The sequence below is a fragment of the Pleuronectes platessa genome, chromosome 4, assembly GCF_947347685.1.
Source record: "Pleuronectes platessa chromosome 4, fPlePla1.1, whole genome shotgun sequence".
NCBI lineage: Eukaryota > Metazoa > Chordata > Actinopteri > Pleuronectiformes > Pleuronectidae > Pleuronectes > Pleuronectes platessa.
In genome coordinates, this window is record NC_070629.1 from 21071710 (window position 1) to 21090577 (window position 18868).

The 18868-nt window shown below is 40.0% G+C and overlaps 1 protein-coding gene and 1 long non-coding RNA gene across 2 annotated transcripts; one reads left to right on the forward strand and one right to left on the reverse strand.

Moving 5' to 3' along the window:
* Window positions 1-6264: 6264 nt before the first annotated feature.
* On the reverse strand, window positions 6265-10927 carry LOC128438786 (uncharacterized). The gene is made up of 2 exons (XR_008338385.1): window positions 10452-10927; window positions 6265-7061 (listed from the first exon to the last, which is right to left on the reverse strand). It is a non-coding gene; the product is annotated as an uncharacterized LOC128438786 (long non-coding RNA).
* Window positions 10437-16791, forward strand: tspan36 (tetraspanin 36). Its single transcript, XM_053421480.1, has 7 exons — window positions 10437-10742; window positions 13880-14071; window positions 14304-14378; window positions 14514-14609; window positions 14838-14987; window positions 15165-15248; window positions 15977-16791. Exons 1-7 carry the CDS (start codon window positions 10683-10685, stop codon window positions 16055-16057), a joined length of 738 nt encoding a protein of 245 aa, XP_053277455.1. The 5' UTR covers window positions 10437-10682; the 3' UTR covers window positions 16058-16791.
* The last annotated feature ends 2077 nt before the right edge of the window (window positions 16792-18868 follow it).

Sequence of the window (18868 nt, forward strand, 5' to 3'; positions counted from 1 at the left end):
AAAGTCAGGAGGTGATTGTCTGTGTACTGTGTGTGTGTGTGTGTGTGTGTGTGTGTGTGTGTGTGTGTGTGTGTGTGTGTGTGTGTGTGTGTGCAGGACGTTCTGTGTGTGGGACCTGCTGTGTGTACTTGTCTCTACGTGTGTATGTGTGTGTCTGTGTGTTGGTCCAACTGTGGGTTCATGTGTGTCCTTGTCTATACGTGTGTGTGTGTGTGTGTGTGTTTGTGTGTGTGTGTGTGTGTGTGTGTGTGTGTGTGTGTGTGTGTGTGTGTGTGTGTGTGCACGTGTGTGTGCTTGTGCGTGTGTGCAATTTGTTGTCCACATCATATCCATTAGCGTCCCCCTGACCTGGAGCTGTTCCAACCAATCAGGGTTTAGCGTGCTGTCAGCAGGTGTCTTCAGCTTGCCGTGAGATTTATCAAAGTGACAGAGCGCACCGCACAGCACAAGAGCAGCATTTATCTCCCCCCCCCCATTCGCTCTCTGTTCTGTCGCTCTCTGCGACACACACAAAACACTCACAAACACTCACATATACATACACGCACACACACTTACACTGCTTGCCCCCCCTGAACCCTAATCTTAATCTAATCTATTTACATTTTATCTTAACAATGCATCACTTTTGTTACATTTACCCCCGACGTCTCCACTACTCAGACATTTTCAAGCCCTTAAAACAGAGACTTTTGGAAACTGCTGCCTTTGTTTTAGTTTGAAAAGGGCTGCAGGACGGATCCTTCACCTTCATCCAACTCCTATCATGTGACCCTTTTCTTTAACTACATGGTTATTGCTTTACAATTACTGTTGCCCCCAACCTACCTGCCCACTCCCCCACACACCAGCTACCAGCGGGTCCTCACAGTGCTCATCCCTCTTTATTACAGAACGTACCCTCCACCCTCAACCCTCTGTCAGTCTGCATCAGGGTCCAGATCTTACCAAACCTGAACAAAACTTGTAAAAATAAAAGGGGCATCACTCCGCAGAATGATTACTTTTAGTCTCAACACTTAAACTAACTTTTTCTGCTGAATCTCTGCATTTGGTGTTTTACTTTTCGAGAGAGTATTTTCTTCTATAATATCATGAGTAAAGCATCTGAACACTTCCTCCACATCTGGCAGTTACTAGCTGGTAAAATTAAGTCATAATTGATGTATTAAAATCCGTTAAAACAGGGACTGTAGTTGCGTCTCTAATATCTTGGGGATGTTTTTTTTACATGAAACTTCCTATAACTTTGAATCTGAACATCTGCAGTGGGGACAAAACTTTTATGAGTGTATAATAAATGTTGCACTCTATCATATAGAAGCTCATAACTACAAGCTCAGCATATAGATGCACTGATGAAAAGATGATGATGACGATGACGTGATCATGACTTTTCTACTCAATTTAATACGTCACAATTCTTTAACTACAACCTCCGACTGTATCTGTGGCGTGTGAACGGCCTCAAACAGCTTCTGGTTTTGCTCCATTGCTCACAAAGCGTTCTGACATCGTTAGATTTCCCCCTCAGGACAGTCCTCACACTGATAACACACATCCACAGACCACGCCACCCATGACCTCTGACCTCTCACTGTGCCACGACCCCATCATGATGATGTACAGCAAGCTCATCATCTCCATGGTAACATGAACTAGTTGCACAAAGCACTGCCACAGGGGAGTGTGTGTGTGTGTGTGTGTGTGTGTGTGTGTGTGTGTGTGTGTGTGTGTGTGTGTGTCTGTTTTTGTGCATTCGTGTGTGGGATGCAGCTCAATAAGTTGAGGGGGAAGGGACTGGACACACACACACACACACACAAACACAAACACACTCTAATAGGGATCTCCATCTGTCTATGTAAATCAATCCTGACCTTTGCTGAACTCTGGCTGTGCAGTTTGACAGTTAATCACTTGATAAGTGTGCTATGTGTGCCAGTGTGTGTGCGTGTGTGTGCGTGCATGTAGTCATTCTGTGTGTGTGTGTGTGTGTGTCTGTCTGCATGCATGCATGGATGTGTGTGTGTAAGATATTTCTTGTTTGGTGTAATTGAGTACATAAAAACAGCAGGCCACCAAACCACCAGACAAGATTGCAGTAGCACAGTGCATGTATGTGTGTGTGTGTGTGTGTGTGTGAGAGACAGAGAGAGAGAGAATGTCTTTGTTATTTTTGCGTGGGAAATCATTTTAAGATACAAAATATGTTACGAGATGTAAATACTGTAATTGGGTTGAAGCTGTATTTACATATATGTTCATATAACATACTGTATGTCTCTGTATCTCTGTTGTTTGTGATAAACTGGAAGGCAGCTGCTCCAAACCAAATGTAGGTTACGTTGCTGCGTGAACCACATGTCGATATCAGATGCTGTCGAGTGTGATGAGGCTCATCAATATGTCAATGCAGCTTCGAGACAAGATCTCTATATTGTTGTGTGGGCAGGGAGAGGTCATTATGTCAGTGGGTGCCTGCATCATGTGCAGACATACAGACACACACACACACACACACACATAGGCACGTGTCAAAGGACTGCCTGTGGATTTAATAGATAAATGTAAATGCACACAATCAGTTTTTTTTTTAACGCTGTTACATAGATAATCCACATAAAATCAGATTCTGAGCAGTTAGAGAGTTGTGTTTAAATTCCAGAGGGGATTGTCGGCTCAGAGAGGAATACTGATGTATGGTCTCTAAAGGTGATTCAGTTTATACACACTCACACATGCAAAGGAGTTCTCAGGTTAACCTAATCAGGCTAATCTGTCAGATTAACACACATTATAAAATGGTCACTAATCCCTGTCCGTCCTTCTACTGAGCAAACTGAGCCGTCGCTGAGATAAACACAAGAGCAGGATCTCCTCTGACATCAGTCTACTGCACATAAAGTCTATATATTATAACAATGTTTTGGTTGAGTAGTACATTGATCGTAAGCATGAAGATAAATGGGGCTGTCTCCTAACATAGATTTATTTTGAAAGTATTGGACTTCATCTGCAACATAGACCAGCATTTCTCACGATTTTCTTTCTATGGAATCATGACATAGAAAAATTAAAAGTAAAATGTACTGGTCATAATTTTTTGGGAGTTTCAAACCTGCAAACTTGTCCATCTATAATTTTATGTTATTATTTCCCTCTGGATAAGTCCTCAAACATGTTGGCCGGTTCAACATTAAATACTCTTTGTAGGTTTTTGTATGTGATATAGCCTCAACATTTGGTATAAATCTAAGCTAAGCTGAACTCGTAGTTTTGCCATCTCCAGCTACTTTCGAGCATTTTATTTAAAGTTGAGTTTAGGCAGGATTCAATTTAAACAATAAAACAATTAACATAAATGCTATTTCAATTCATGTGATACCCTTAATGTGTCAAAGTTAAATAACAGCATTAACTACTTTTTTAAATCCTACAGCACTACATATTACTACATATAACAGGCAAGGTACAACAAGCCAATCTTTTATTATAGGAGGCTGCTGCCCTCTTGCCTGCAGAAGTAGAACAGCAGGTTTGTTATAATGTGTAATAACATGAACAGGGAAAACTAATGTTTTCATTGTTCAGCAAAGGTCCCTGTGCTTAAAGAGCTATATATCATGAAAAAGATTAAGATCTATGACCCCAATACATACACACATAAACACACTCACACACACACACACACACACAGCAAATAGCATGTGCCAGAAAACCAGACATTACTGGACGCATATGATGACATTGTCAAAACCAGACTTGACAAACAGTTATCCTGTGGGTGCACCAGACACTGTGTGTGTGTGTGTGTGTGTGTGTGTGTGTGTGTGTGTGTGTGTGTGTGTGTGTGTGTGTTTGTTTGGCCTGGCACTTGCGTGTGTCTGACATGGAGGTGGATTAATACAGACAGTCTGCCATCCCAGATGTCATCAGAGTGACCAGTGGTCCCATTGTCTGACCTCTGACCTTCCCAGATGGTGACACCCTACTCCTCCACACTCCCTCAATCATACACCCCTCCCACTGTGTGTGTGTGTGTGTGTGTGTGTGTGTGTGTGTGTGTGTGTGTGTGTGTGTGTGTGTGTGTGTGTGTGTGTGTGTGTCTGTGTCTGTCTGTCTGTGCGTCTGTGTGTGTCTGTTTTTATGGGTCCGTTTAAACTTTAAAAACTGACTGATGAGGTTTGGATTTGTGCGACAAGGGTTAAATTAATAGAACTTACACTTAAATTATATTATTTCAAAATGTTTGGATATCTCTTTCTGTCCACTTTCAAATCCAACAATTTAAATTCAATAGAACTTATATTCAAGAATAAATTAAACATCAAAAGTTGACTGTATCAGTTGCTTTATGCGATGCACACTGAATGTAATGCACTTTATAAAAACACGAACATAAAGCACAGTCAAAGTCAAACCTGTGAACAGCCTTGGAGAAGACAAAAAAATCTAACCCTATATTATATAATTATTATATTATACCAAATACACATTCTTTTTAATTAAACTTAAACCTGAAGAATTTTTAATTTACAGGAAGGTTTTGTGCTCTTCTTCCTTTCCTGATACTGCAGATGTGAAACAGACCAGAGAACTTTGCCTCTCTACTGTAATATATTCATTACTGTCATTATCCTCTCTGCTACACAGTTCCATTATCTAATTATCCCCCTGTTACCACACACACACACACACACAAATCTCAGCTGCTAACCCCCCACTCCTCTACCCCGACCCCACCTCCACTACCCCACATGATGTTTGACAAATGAGTGGTCTCGCCTCATCAAGCAGATGACAATGTAAACAGATGGGAGGCGTAGACAAGGACTGTGCCAACTCTCAACACACAGAAACACACACACACACACACACAAATACACAAACACACACACACACACACAAACACACGTTTGTACTCCTATTTTAGTGAGGACACTCATTGGCATAAAGCATTCCCTAGCCCCTTACCCTAACCCTAATCATCAAAACTAAATGTATAACCATAACCCTTGCCCTAACCCTGACCCTAACCCTAATTGCAACCCTAACACTTCACTACTTGGGTTTTTTCCCTTCCGCAGGTCGTAGAAGGTCACGGATGAGACCGATCGGTAGGGTGTGCCCGCATTAGTAGGGGTAAAATCTACTCGCAAGTCTCTACGACCTTCTAATCCATAACCCTAGCCATAACCCTAGCCCACAATCCTAACCCTAACCCTAATTGCAATGCTAACCCTTCACAAATTTCTTTTTTTTCCCTTCCGAAGATCGTAGAAGCTCGGGGATGGTACCAATCGATTAGGCATACCCGCATTAGTGGGGATAGTCAAATTACTTGAGTATTCACAACAGTCAGAAGGACTGACGTACAGATCAACAGACAGATCAACAGACAGACAGAGCAAATTAATCGATATGAAGAGAAATTCCGAGGGACAATTTGTGAAGGGGCCTTGTTGCCACTGCACAGCTGCTATAACAGAACCCAGTAAAGTTGTATGACAGCAGTTACTTTTAGCATTCATGCAAAGTGAGAATGATGTGCGATATGTTCAGCTTCAAAAATATAAAATCTGTAACACAGCATCATCCTCAGCAGGAGGTCAAATGAAAGGAAATATAACACTGAGGGTAATATAATAAAAATGTGTCAGAACATTAGCATGAAGCCTCATACGACCACACACTGCATCTTATACAGTATAGAGCATGTATTTCTTTAAAGCAACACCATGTAACTTTTACTGAGCAACAGCGCCCTCTGCAGCCACACATGATGGTGATGATGAAGATGAAGTCACATTAAAAAAGGCCTGTTCAACGGATGTTTTTACCTTTCAGACTTTTTCTTTCTGCATAAAAGCTTTAAACATTGATACACATTTCTATCTATGTTAGACACTGTAATTTATCAAGAACATTGTAAATATTGACATGACATATGACATCTATTGCACTTCTGTCTGTCCCGGGAGAGGGATCCCTCACATGTGACTCCCCCTGGGGTGTCTTTGTTTTTTTGGTAGTTATTCCTCACTCTAGTCGAGGGTTCAGGGCAGAGGCCGTCACACCTTTTTATCAAACCCTATGAGGCTAATTGTGATTTGTGGATATAGGCTATAGAGATAAAACTTGATGTGATTGAATTAAACTGAGGGAGAGACTCTGTAAACAATGACTGTTGGAAATCCTCATTATCCCCAGGTTCCTTAATCAGAGAAGCAGCTGCTTTAGCAAATACGCAAAGCTCGGAAAAAAACTACAAACATCAGTTTTATTTGAGGCAAACAACATTTTGTAGATGTCACTTCAAACCAGCACAAAATGATGGAGGCAGCTGGCCACCCTGGACCAGGCACCAGTCCATCACAGGGCCAAACATCCTACATTCACATTCGTTTTAGAGTCGCAAGTTCATCTAACCTACATGTCTATACCCTGTAGGAAGGAAACCAGTGCCCCCACAGGAAATCCCTCGCAGCCACAGGAGGGACACAGGATTTCACTTACACAGCCGTCTTTCTCTTCTCATGATCTGCACACATTCTTTTCACAACATACCAGAGCCAGGCAGAGCTGATTGTACAAACCATATCACACAGGAGGAACGAAATGTGCCAATAAGTGCAATAGCATGATAAAGAACAAACATTACATGGTAACATATTGAACAGTTAGGAATTCATGCTGTGCCTGAAACAAAACTCCTTTTACATAACCCCGAATAACAAAAAAAAACATCTCAAATGAATGTGAAGTTGTGGATATTCTGCTGTGATCCACTTTGCTCACTTGATCCATTAAAACATTAAGTAGTTGCGATTACTGAGGGTGATGATTTGTTCCTGTGGCAGAGATCACGTCTCATTTCGGCTTTGTCAGGTTTCTGCATTTGTTTTCCTTCTCGAGTTCACATTAAGTCAGATGTGCAGGTCCAGAAATGAGTCTGAACAGGTGCAACAGGAGAAGTTTGGTTTCTTCCGGGAGCATCCAGGCTGGGCAGCAACTGATTGTGAGTCTTTCATTTTAAAGTCGCCTGATCTCTTACCTGCCTGGGGGGGCAGAGAAAAAGAAAAAGTGAAATCAAAGCAAAAGTTCAATAAAACTAATCACGAATCAACCAAAGCTATGAGCTTTCTTTTTTAGAAAGCTCATCCTCCATCCTCCAGAATGTTGACTTTAAGGTTCAAGGTTTCTACCAGGCTCTCCAGCTCCTTGATTCTTTCAGAGCAGACGACATTCTCCGAATTCCCGCTCCATAGCTTACTCAGATCTGTAATAGTGAGATTGCCTATAAAAAATATTGTGGGTCTGAGCCTCTGCGGTCTTCAGTTTGGACATGAGCTCATCATTCTTATTGACCAGCTCGGTCTTTTGCCTTTTGAGAGTAGCGATTACTTCATATTTTTCCCTGTCGACATTCCTCCTTCATGATCAACTTCCTGTCCATTTTCTTCAGATCAGGTTTTGGTCCTCTCTGTACCTCCTTAAGAGCTTGTCTGTTTGTGTTTTCTGGAAAACAGAAAGCCTATCACATAATTTTGTAGTTATTAACTCTTTTCTGTCTCTAACCCTAACCATCCAAGGATGTCCTAAGTAATCCAGACTATACCCCATCCTATGATGAGTCCTCTGAAGGTATATGATATTCATCTATTATCATAACCTTGGCATTCCTTTGCTGAAACCTTTCCTTCAAAGGATGGGTTATAGAGTGTGTATTGTGAAGGTGTGATCAAAGACCATAGAAGTATGTCATAAGCGATCCAGATAATACCCCATCCTTTGATGAGTCCTTGTGATCGAAGACGATTCAAGGATTTCATAAGCTATCGAGACTATACCCCATCCTTTGATGAGTCCTTGTGATCAAAGACGATTCAAGGATTTCATAAACTATCCAGACTATACCCCATCCTTTGATGAGTCCTTGTGATCAAAGACCATCCATGGATGTCCTAAGTGATCCAGACTATACCCCATCCTATGATGAGGGTATAGTGCCGAGGTCTATTATCATAACCTCGGCATTCCTTTGCTGAAACCTTTCCTTCAAAGGATGGGGTATAGTGTGTTTATACTGAAGATGTGATCAAAGACCATTGCAGTATGTCATAAGCGATTCAGACTATACCCCATCCTTTGATGAGTCCTTGTGATCAAAGACCATCCAAGGATGTCCTAAGTGATCCAGACTATACCCCATCCTATGATGAGGGTATAGTGCCGAGGTCTATTATCATAATCTCGGCATTCCTTTGCTGAAGCCTTTCCTTCAAAGGATGGGGTATAGAGTGTGTATACTGAAGGTGTGATCAAAGATCATCCAGCAACTCAAGGATATCAAAGTCAAACACAGAAATACCTCTTATGTTACATAATTGACAGACATTGTATTGTAATCCTTTGATGAGTCATTGTGATCAAAGACGATCCAAGGATGTCATAAGCTATCCAGACTATACCCCATCCTTTGATGAGTCCTTGTGATCAAAGACCATCCAAGGATGTCCTAAGTGATCCAGACTATACCCCATCCTATGATGAGTCCTCTGAAGGTATATGATATTCATCTATTATCATAACCTCGGCATTCCTTTGCTGAAACCTTTCCTTCAAAGGATGGGGTATAGAGTGTGTATACTGAAGGTGTGATCAAAGACCATCCAGCAACTCAAGGATATCAAAGTCAAACACAGAAATATCTCTTATGTTACATAACCCTAATCCTAACCCTAACCCTTACCCATAATTGACAGACATTATCAATATTCATCTATTATCATAACCTTTTTGAGTGAAATTATGAATAAATATCATATATTCAATATTTTGTTAATTTGTTTGTGTTTCTCGCAAGTCTCTACTACCTTCTTATCCATAACCATAACCCTAATTAGAACCCTAACCCGAATACTACACAAATAGTTTTTTTTTTCCTTTCCGAAGGTCGTAGAAGCTCAGGGATGGGACAAATCGATCAGGTGTGCCCGCATTAGTGGGGGTAGAGCATACTCGCAAGTCTCTACGACGTTCTTATCCATAGCTCTAACACTAACCCTAGCCCATAACCCTAACCCAAACCCTAACCCTATTTGCAACGCTAACCCAAATTTTGAGTGAAATTATTAATAAATATCGTATATTCAATATTTGGTTAATTATTTTGTGTTTTCTTAAAAACCTGAAAGACTGACTTGGGCCATTAGTTTAAGAGGGTGACGATAAACAAGATCATGTAATCAAACCCTTATGACAAAGAAATGTGATATAGATTTAACCTTCAACTTTAATAAATAGTAAATGGTGTATAATATTCATCTTTTCTTTCTACAAGTTTTTTTCATATTGGTGGATATCAGCCAACATATCAGAGGAATCATTGCAGTTTACACACACATACTGTGTATAATTTACAATGATTCTGAATTTATTATTATATTATATTTGAGACTTGATATTTTTCAGTTTAACCATCAATTTTATAGAAATTTCTAGAAAAGAGAAACACAACCAAAATGTTTTGAGTATGTGTTAAGAAAAATGCTAATCTTTTCTATAAACTTAAAGTTGTCTTGTTGATACATATCCACTTAAACCCCTGATACCGATGAGTGTATATACATTATATCGATGTATACATATCGGTCGGGCTCAATTCTGTCAAAATAACTTTTAATTTAGCTCATTCGGTCAAAATAAAGAGGGGGAAGTGCTGGATGTTCTGCAATTGTATTTTTTTTTCAAACTTTAAAATATATTGGTTATATTTAGTTCCAAGATGGTCATAGGTCATTATAGATCAAGATCAACAGGATTTCTTTTGATATTGGAGTTGTAGTCTTTTGTGTTGCTCTGTGGGATCTTCCCTCTTATCTCTCTGTGTGTGTTCCTGTACTTATACCTTTGTGAGGACCATTTAAGCATAGACCCTATGAGGACATTTGAACTGTTCCTCACTTCTTAAAAGGCCTGTCTGAAGATTAAGATCTAGTTTTAGGGTTAGATTTAGGTTTAGGTTAGTTGGATGGTTAAGGTAAGGGTACGAGGCTACGCAATGTCTTATTTCAATGAGTGTCCTCACTAAGATAGAAGCAAAAATGTGTGTGTGCGTGTCTATCTGTAGTTATGAGGGCCAATTTTGGTTCAATGCCATAATTGTGAGGACAGTTTGGATGGTTCTCAGCTTTTCAAAGGGCTGTTTGAGGGTTAAGACTTGGTTTTAGGTTTAGTTGCGATGACAAGGGCTAGGGAAGGAGTGTCCTCGCAACTATAGAGAGACGTGCATGAGTGTATGCGCGAGAGAGCGTGTGTGTGTGTGTGTGTGTGTGTGTGTGTGTGTGTGTGTGTGTGTGTGTGTGTGTGTGTGTGTGTGTGTGTGTGTGTGTGTGTGTGTGTGTGTGTGTGTGTGTGTGTGTGTGTGTGTGTGTGTGGCAGCTTACCAGAGAGGGGCTGGCTGTCAGACCTGTTCTGCCCCTGTTCATCGCCTTCCTCCCCGAATCATGTGACCATGTGATCACGCAGTCTCTGCACAGTCAGACAACCGGAGGAAAACTTGTGACCGAAGCAGCAGCTGTGGAGCTGGCGGCGTCAGCGCAGTTCTCCGAGGGATAAAAACTGGACCCGGGCGTCTCCGCACTCCTTCATCCATCTGTGCACCTCCGCCACCCAACATGGACTGCGGCATCTTCACCTCCAAGACCGTGCTCCTCTTCCTCAGCTTGGTGTTTTGTGTGAGTCGATGAGTCATTTATCCACCTCCCAGATTTATTTTTGAGTAAATCGGATATGTGTTGTGTTCTTTTACAGCTGTATTAGTTATTTATAAGCCAGATGTGCGTCGATGCATTACGCAAATCAGAGCTGTGACCTAATCAAGACGTCGGTGTCTTGCTGCTCTTGTCTCTACTCCGCAGTTCCTCATTTGGACTTTTTGCCAAGTTGCGCAATTTATCACACATCTGCGCATGAAACCACAATGTGATAAAAAGTTAAAGGCCACAAGTTACCTTTCTCAGTAGTAGGAATTTAAATGTAACAGACTTCAGGGGCAACAGTGATTTGTCACCCAGCCACTCTGACTGACTGGAGTTTATATCTAGCTTCGTATCAATTCATAATAATTCTGGTATGTATATTGTTACCTTGTAGTGGATGAATTCACCCTGACTCTCCTTCATTTAGTTTCACAAGAAAACTGTTTTAGGTTCTCTTTCCCTCAGGGACCCAGTGAAGTCCTCTATCTGCCTGTGGCTCATGTTTGTCTAATTCGATTACTGAGAGATCAAATTGGCCTCAGTGTGTTTACCAAAAACAAACCACAGATATGGTGGTTTATCATTTTTCATCGTACATCCACAGTTTGCTCCAATTAAATTAGTTTTCATCCTCTTTGCAGTTCACACTGAACTTGTTTTCATCTTTGGTTGTGTAATGAGTCTCTTTACGGATTTTCAATGTTCAGGGGTTATTTCATCCCGTGTTCTTCAACATGTCCTAGCCTCTCCTTTATATCCCACCAGAAATAACACTATTCCTGCCATATTCCAAACATCTTTTATATAAACTGCAGGTTTCTGTTTGTAAAGCAGCAACAATTCAATGTGATCAATCCTCATTTATTAACTACATAACGCTAAAGACCCACAACAGGGTTGGTTTTCTACACAGCCCTGTTGTGTAGTTTGTCATGCTCGTTGGCCATAAATGAAGAATGTGGGGAAAGTTTTGTTATTAGAACGGTTGACATCTGTGTTTAATTTTTCCAGTGATTCATCAGCTGTGTGAGTTGGATCATGACAAATTTCTGCATCTTGCGCAGGACTAGCTGGAATTAGGAAAAAGCACAGATTAAAAAAATAGTTCAGAGACATTTTTTATCAGTTTATCTTTTTTAACTCTGCCTGGCCCACTGCTGGGTCTGTAGAGAATCATATAATGCCTCCAATCATAGTTCAAAGGTTTATTGAAATGAATGACAAAAGTTATATTTTGTTGTGCGTTTAGTTAATGTGCCTAATATGATTCACTAAACAACTTGTGTAATGGTCTGGTGATAAAACGTGATTTCTTTATTTTATAGAATTTTATCAACATCTGCATCTAATTGTGTAATACAATGTTGTGTTCTCGACAAATTGTGTGATTTGAGGTGAAACTCAAATATAAGGTCGTGTGGGAGCACATGAGCTCTTACATCACGTCATGGCTGCTTTCATTCCCAGTAGGCTCTTCTTAAACAATGCCCCCCCCCCCCCCAAAAAAAAGGCCTGATCTGAGATACAGTGCTGGGACATTTTGTCACTAAAATCATACCCATGAGATCAAGACCCATCACCCCAGGGGCTTCTCACATTCCTGAGAGGTGGCCCTGCATGCACACGGGGCACTGTATGTTGTGTAAGCCTCTTTGTGCTGCTTCTTAGGCACAAGATCAGAGTTTCTAGAAAGATTAGGGGGTGAGCGATTTGTTGGGGAGGGAGGTAGACTTAGTACTCCAGAGGGATCCCGTGACTGGGGAGTGATTAGGAGGAGTGAGTCATGAGGCTCAACTGAGGGATGAATGATTGGGAGGCCTCACAAAAACACACATTCTCGCATTCGAAACAATGCCCAACTCGTGTCATCAGAGGAGAAGTCATCCTGAAAATGAAAACGTCTTTTTGTGTTTGAAGCAAAGGCAAATTTAGCTGAGAGAGATGTTTGAGTAATGAGTATAATCTCATTCTGGTATATTATTTACGCAGCTCTCATCAGTTAGCAGATGTTTTGTGCTTTTTCCCCAGACTATTCTGCGAGTGGAGTTTGACTCAAGTCTGATACTGGTAGTCTCAAAGGGCAAAAGGAAGTCAGGAGAGCTGATGATAAGATACACATAGAAAAACCATTGATTTCTTAACAGTTGTGTCTGACCTGTAAGTCTCTTGTACATTGATCGTTACTCAAACAGATCGTTACTCAAACAGATATAGAAAGCCGAATAAACAAAGCCGTCGTTTTACTATGCAGCATTTTGAAGGTGATAACCCTAACCCAGCTTTCAGTCTGAAACATGACCCGCATGTGCGTGCAGTCTTATGACCGATGAGTTCACTCCTGAAGCATGATTTCTAGAGAAGTCATGATGATGGTGTGACTCGATGGCCGATCTGCATTTTGATCCACGGAGACCGACCATCAGTGATTTTACAGCCTCACATGAGGTCACATCTGATAACTACATCACAACAAACCCCTTTGTGCTCGGTCTTAAAGCGCTTCAACACGTGGCTGCTCACTTTATACTGATTGTGTTCATGATGCTACAGCATGATGCTATCTCCTCTCTGTACCTTGGAAAAAGAAGCAGAAATGTCATCGTTCTTCAGTGTAGATATTCAACTTTCAGTGTTTTAACTACGTCAAGTTTAGAAACAAAAGACTAATTTATTTGTATTTATTAGCGAAAGGGAAAAAAAGGCCTGTTTCCTCTTGAGTAAAGAGAGAAAAGCACAGATCATGTGACAGATCCCTGTAATTCTATCAATGTGTGTTTATCTCTATAGAAGTTTGCTTTGTTAAATGCAACATCTAAGTATTGTAGTTGTTCTGGAAATGCTGAAGATCCATAATTTGGGATTATTGACACTTTTTAGCACAGGTTAAATAACTAGAGCTATTTATCTCCAGAATTAAAAATATGACAAACATACAGACAAATTTGAAAACCGTTGCCTTCTCGCCAAAATTATTTTCTTTAATTACCTCTCGAAATCACAGGTTTTCTCATATTCACATATGTTGTACAAGCATTCTGATCTGTATACACAATAATGATAACTTGTCATCCGTGAATTTAAACTCATATGTGTGTAACACATGTTTATTGCAGGCTGCAGGAGCGGTGTTGGCCTACATCGGGTCCTACGTGATCCACAGCTACAACAACTTCGACAGTTTCATTCAGGACAAGTATGCGCTGGTCCCAGCAGCTATCACCATCGGCATCAGCGTGGTGATGTTCGTGTTCGGTCTGCTGGGATGCTGCTCCACGCTACGGGAGTCCAAGTTCGGCCTCAGCTTTGTAAGTATGTGTGAGACAGGAGAGATAGTACACGCTCTACTGGTCCTCTAATTTGCTTGACATCTGTTTCCTCAGCTGTAGAGTCTGAAGGTGAAAGTGCCACTATACACATATGTCAGCTCAGTTTATTATCTTTCATTTTTTGTTGCTTATTTATTTGTCCTTAGCGTCTGTTCGTCCTTTCACTCAGATTTTTCTTGACATCTTATTTCCTCTGTTTCCTCCTCTCCAGTTCTTTCTGGTCATCATGATGATGTTTGCGGCTGAGGTTGCTGCCTTGGTGTTTAGCTTCATCTACCAGGGCAAGGTGAGTCACAAACGTTTTCTATATCACACAATGTCTGCTGCTGAGCATAAACTTTATTGAATACATTTCATCTTCATTACTTTAAATCTGTTCTGGCACACATCATGTTTTTCATTATGTATTGTGTGTGTCCAGATCAGCGGAGACCTGGAGCGCTCTATGAATGAGTCCTTCTCAATGTATGACGGTCAGGGCACTGAAACCAAAGGTGTGGACTACTTGCAGTCTCAGGTTGGTATTATGTTCTGCTGTATATAAATAGTTGGTAATTTTATACTTCTGCTTTGTTTGCTTTCATTTCCTTCCCTTGAGCTTTCGTTTTAATCCCCAATCTCTCTTTTTGGCCTCTGAAAAAAAAATCCATTTGATCACATAAACAGCTAACACACAGGATACAAACACATACACAACGTGGCCTGGTTTTTAATCCCCTCTCTTTTTCTCTTCGACTCTGTGCAGCTGCAGTGCTGTGGAGTTAACAATTACACCAGCTGGGCCAACACGACCTGGTTCAGCAGCCAAAACAACACAGTGCCTCTGTCCTGTTGTAAGAACAGCACCACACAGTGCACTGGCAGACTGGACCAACCAAACCTGCTCAACGTCGCGGTAAAGCCCACAGAATCACACCTTTCTCTTTAGACGTAAATGCTGTGTCAGAGAACATGTGCTAATGCATTGAACTGTAAAATGTTTATTTGGTATTTTCCAGGAATTTTCAAGAAGAGACATTTCAATAAGTACTCAGCATTTTTAATACCCTCTACACTTGTGTGTGTATTTTAGGGCTGTCAGGTCAAGCTGCAGAGCCTCATAGAGGATGTGTGGGGATACGCCATGCTGGTCATTCTGGGCTTCGCCGTCGTCAAGGTAAAGACGGCTGCAGTTAGCCGAGACAAACACACACTCCAGCAGATGCGAAAGAGCATTGTCCAACAGTATTTCTGCGACAATATAATTAATATGTTCCCAATGAGTTGGTGAGTCAACGGTTACTGGAAACAGTCCAGCGTCTTTGTGGAGAAACAGTTGGCTGACACCTATACACTCCTTCACATAGTTTTAGTGCATGATTCATCTAACCTAGAGCCCTAGAGCTAGTTGGGTTGTATGTGAGAGCTCATCAGAGTAGGAAAACAGGAGGATTTACTGTTGAATGAAGATGAAATAGAGGATTTTATGTCTCTAAATCCACTCGTGTGAAAGATTGTAGCTCAGTCGAAGGCTACTCTTTAAAACAGAAAAGACATTTCAATCAAATTGTATTTGTATCACCCATATTTACAAATAACAATTTGTGTAATAGGGTTTAACAACGTGCAACATCCTCTGTTCTTAACCCTCAACAAGAGTAAGGGAAAAAAAACATTAACAGGGGGAAAAAAAAAAATTATTCAGAAAACTATCTGTATGGAATTTCATCCTTATTCTTGCACAGATAGATTACCATGTACTTCAGAGAACGAATTCAGTCGTTGATCCTCCAACTCAAATACAGAGCTTACTTGTAACCTCTGTGCTCCATTCCAGATCTAACCTCCATTCAAAATATGTTTGAAGAGCTTTGTGTCCGATTACCTTTATATTTCCTGTTGCAGTTCTTCGGGATGACGAGCGTATGTGTGATCACCTGTAGAAGTGGCAACCGGAGGAGTGGCTACCAGCCTCTCTATGCCTGAAGTCCTCCACAACCTCCGCCCCTAGGTGTGCTGACCACTTGAGAACAAAAGGCCTCCTTATTCTGCTCTGTACTGAAGCATACAGGTCCAACATGTAGAAGTGTAATGGAACACAGTAGAGCAAACACCTCCGCCAAGGCCCAACAATCCTACACACCGCTGTCTAGTTAATACATATTCTCCTTGGCGGAGAACAACACACAGGTGCAAACTCAAAATCACATTTCTCCCTAAAAAAAAGAATAAGTCCAATTTTTAACATTTTTTTAAAATAATTGTCCTAATGTCCCTCAGGAGATTTGTATGAGTCTCAGGTGTCCATGTTGGTTGAGCTGTCAAAGGTTTCCTTACTATCACAGGCCAACCACAGTGAAAAAATTCTTCAGTAATAAAATTGTTGGAAATACTGAACCCTGTTGGATTTTGTTAGCTCAAAGCAGTTTTCTCCTTGCTGCTGGATCACATTGATATTCTTCTACAGAACATTCTTCTTTGACATGTATTGTAGCAAAAGATTGCAACCTAGGTTTTAAGCTTTTTGTGATCATGAACAAAATAAATTAAAAGCAGTTAAACGCCTTATTTAGAATTGTAACTGACAAATGGATGAAGTATATGCATATAATGTTGAATGGTCAGTTGACTGTATTTAATTAAGTTACAGTTCTAGTACGTATTTTGACGATTGGTTGTTATTGTGTTTCTAAATTAAAAAGGTCAATATTTCACAATAATTTGGAGGTTGGTGCAGTTTTATCACGTGCCTGTGTTACCTTGTCTTCTGTGTGTTGTTAAATGTATGATATTAAATGAGTTAATGTTCTATTATAGGTAGAACATTAGTCGACCAAAAATAATAATAACAATAATAATAATAATATTTAAATAGCACTTTTTTAAAAACAAAGTAACAAAGTTCTTTGTTAAGCAAAACAGAAGAAATAAATATATAGAATTAGAAAAAAATGACACAATATAAAATAATTAAAATAATCAAATCAAATGAAGTCGGGGTTACAAGGATCCATTGTGACTTAAATAAATAAATGAAAGCCCAGTAAATGCATGTTTACTGTATATAAATGAATATGGTATGAAGGGGGGGACAGATACAGTTTTGTTTGCTGCTGTACCAAAGCACGATGCTGGCATTCTTCTCAAGCAGCAGTGTTGGGGTCACAGCAGGTTAGTGGCACAGAGTCCACGTGCACATCATCACATTATCTCTCTGTGTTCATTCTACACAAAGTCTGAAAAAATTTAAGGTAATTAAAACTCCACACGTGTCATAACTGTAACACAGCACAGTATAGGTCCACTACTGATGAGGGTGTAGATTTAATTGATTTTAAATAACTCCTAAATTCTTCAAACCAGCTATTCCTTAAGGTTATTTGTCTTCCCCTTCGGAACTCTCAATCCTTTAATAAACAAATCCGAAACAACACATAAGAACTCCATCAGGATAACAGCACTTTGTCATCAATTTGTGTTTTTTTTGTATGTTTGGTTGCAATCACAAAGAAATCCCTGCAGGTGGTGCTGGGAAACCTGCTCTGTGTTTGAAGTCCTCTACCAGCAGTTGTGGTGATGAAGAGGCCGGAGAAAAACCTCATGTGAATTAAGTAGAAGACGAGAATACATATTAAACATTCAGATTTACATGCATTCATGTATAACTAAGGTCTCTCCTGTCCACTTGTGATGGGATCAGGTGAGACGGATGTTTGATGCCAGGTCTGAACAGGGAGGTTATGGTGTTGGTTTCTCAGTTCACCTCTTCTCTCCTAGGGCATCGTTCTCCCCCTTCCTCTGTTTTACATTTGAGAGTAATGACATCTGTGTCAGCAGATTGAGTTTAATTATCTGTCAACTATATAAGACCAGAAACCAAGAATATTTAATTTATTAGCTCCTATGGTCGTGAATGAAAATAATATTAAGAAATAAGTGGAAAGAAGTAAAATAACAATAAGAAAAATGTATGAACAAAATGTAAAGAGCAGTCAAAAGAAAAAGAAGATTAACAAAAAAAATGTTGTACTTTTTTTAATGAAATGTGAAATTAACAGAGTAAAAATGTATTCTGAAACATGAAAAAACATTGATAAAAAAAATTCATGGCAAGTTTAAAAAAAGAAAATACACAACAAGAAAAATAAAGTGAGTAAAAAGTGAGCATTAATTTCCCCAAAAATGTGAAAGTTTGAAATCAATGAAAAGAAAAATCGGACAAAAAGAAAGTAAAGAGAAACGTAAGAAAACTGAAACAAAATCATAAATATATAAGAAATGTAAAAACAATAAATAAAAATAGTGACTGAACTGGAGTGTAGGTGTTAATTCACAGAAGTAAGAGTTGTGTTTGTTTTGTCATTGCAGCGATTTCTATTCCCTTCTGAATTATCTCTACTCACCACATGTGTCCCCTCCGAAGACTGTTTCCCTGTGTTCGATCCAAGAACTCTTGTCCACAGAATTCCTTCATGTTTCCTGTAACATGTCTGTTAGGAATTTGTTTTTTCTTTCCTTACGTATATCTGGGATTTAGCTTTGAACAAGTCACAAAGACCCCGGCTTAGCACAAATAGTTTGTGTCTGAGCTGGGTCACATGGTTGATAAACGGGGATATTAGCTGTTTTTTATGGGCTTCATGAAATGGAAAAAAGACCAGCGTGCTACTCGTTGTTATTAAAAATAATACAGACAAATAAAGATGGTTTTATTTCGATTTCTCCCTTTCAACATTCTTTTTAGGGGAGACTCATAAATAATGAACACTGACGAGACCAGGAGCAGGTGCTACTGAC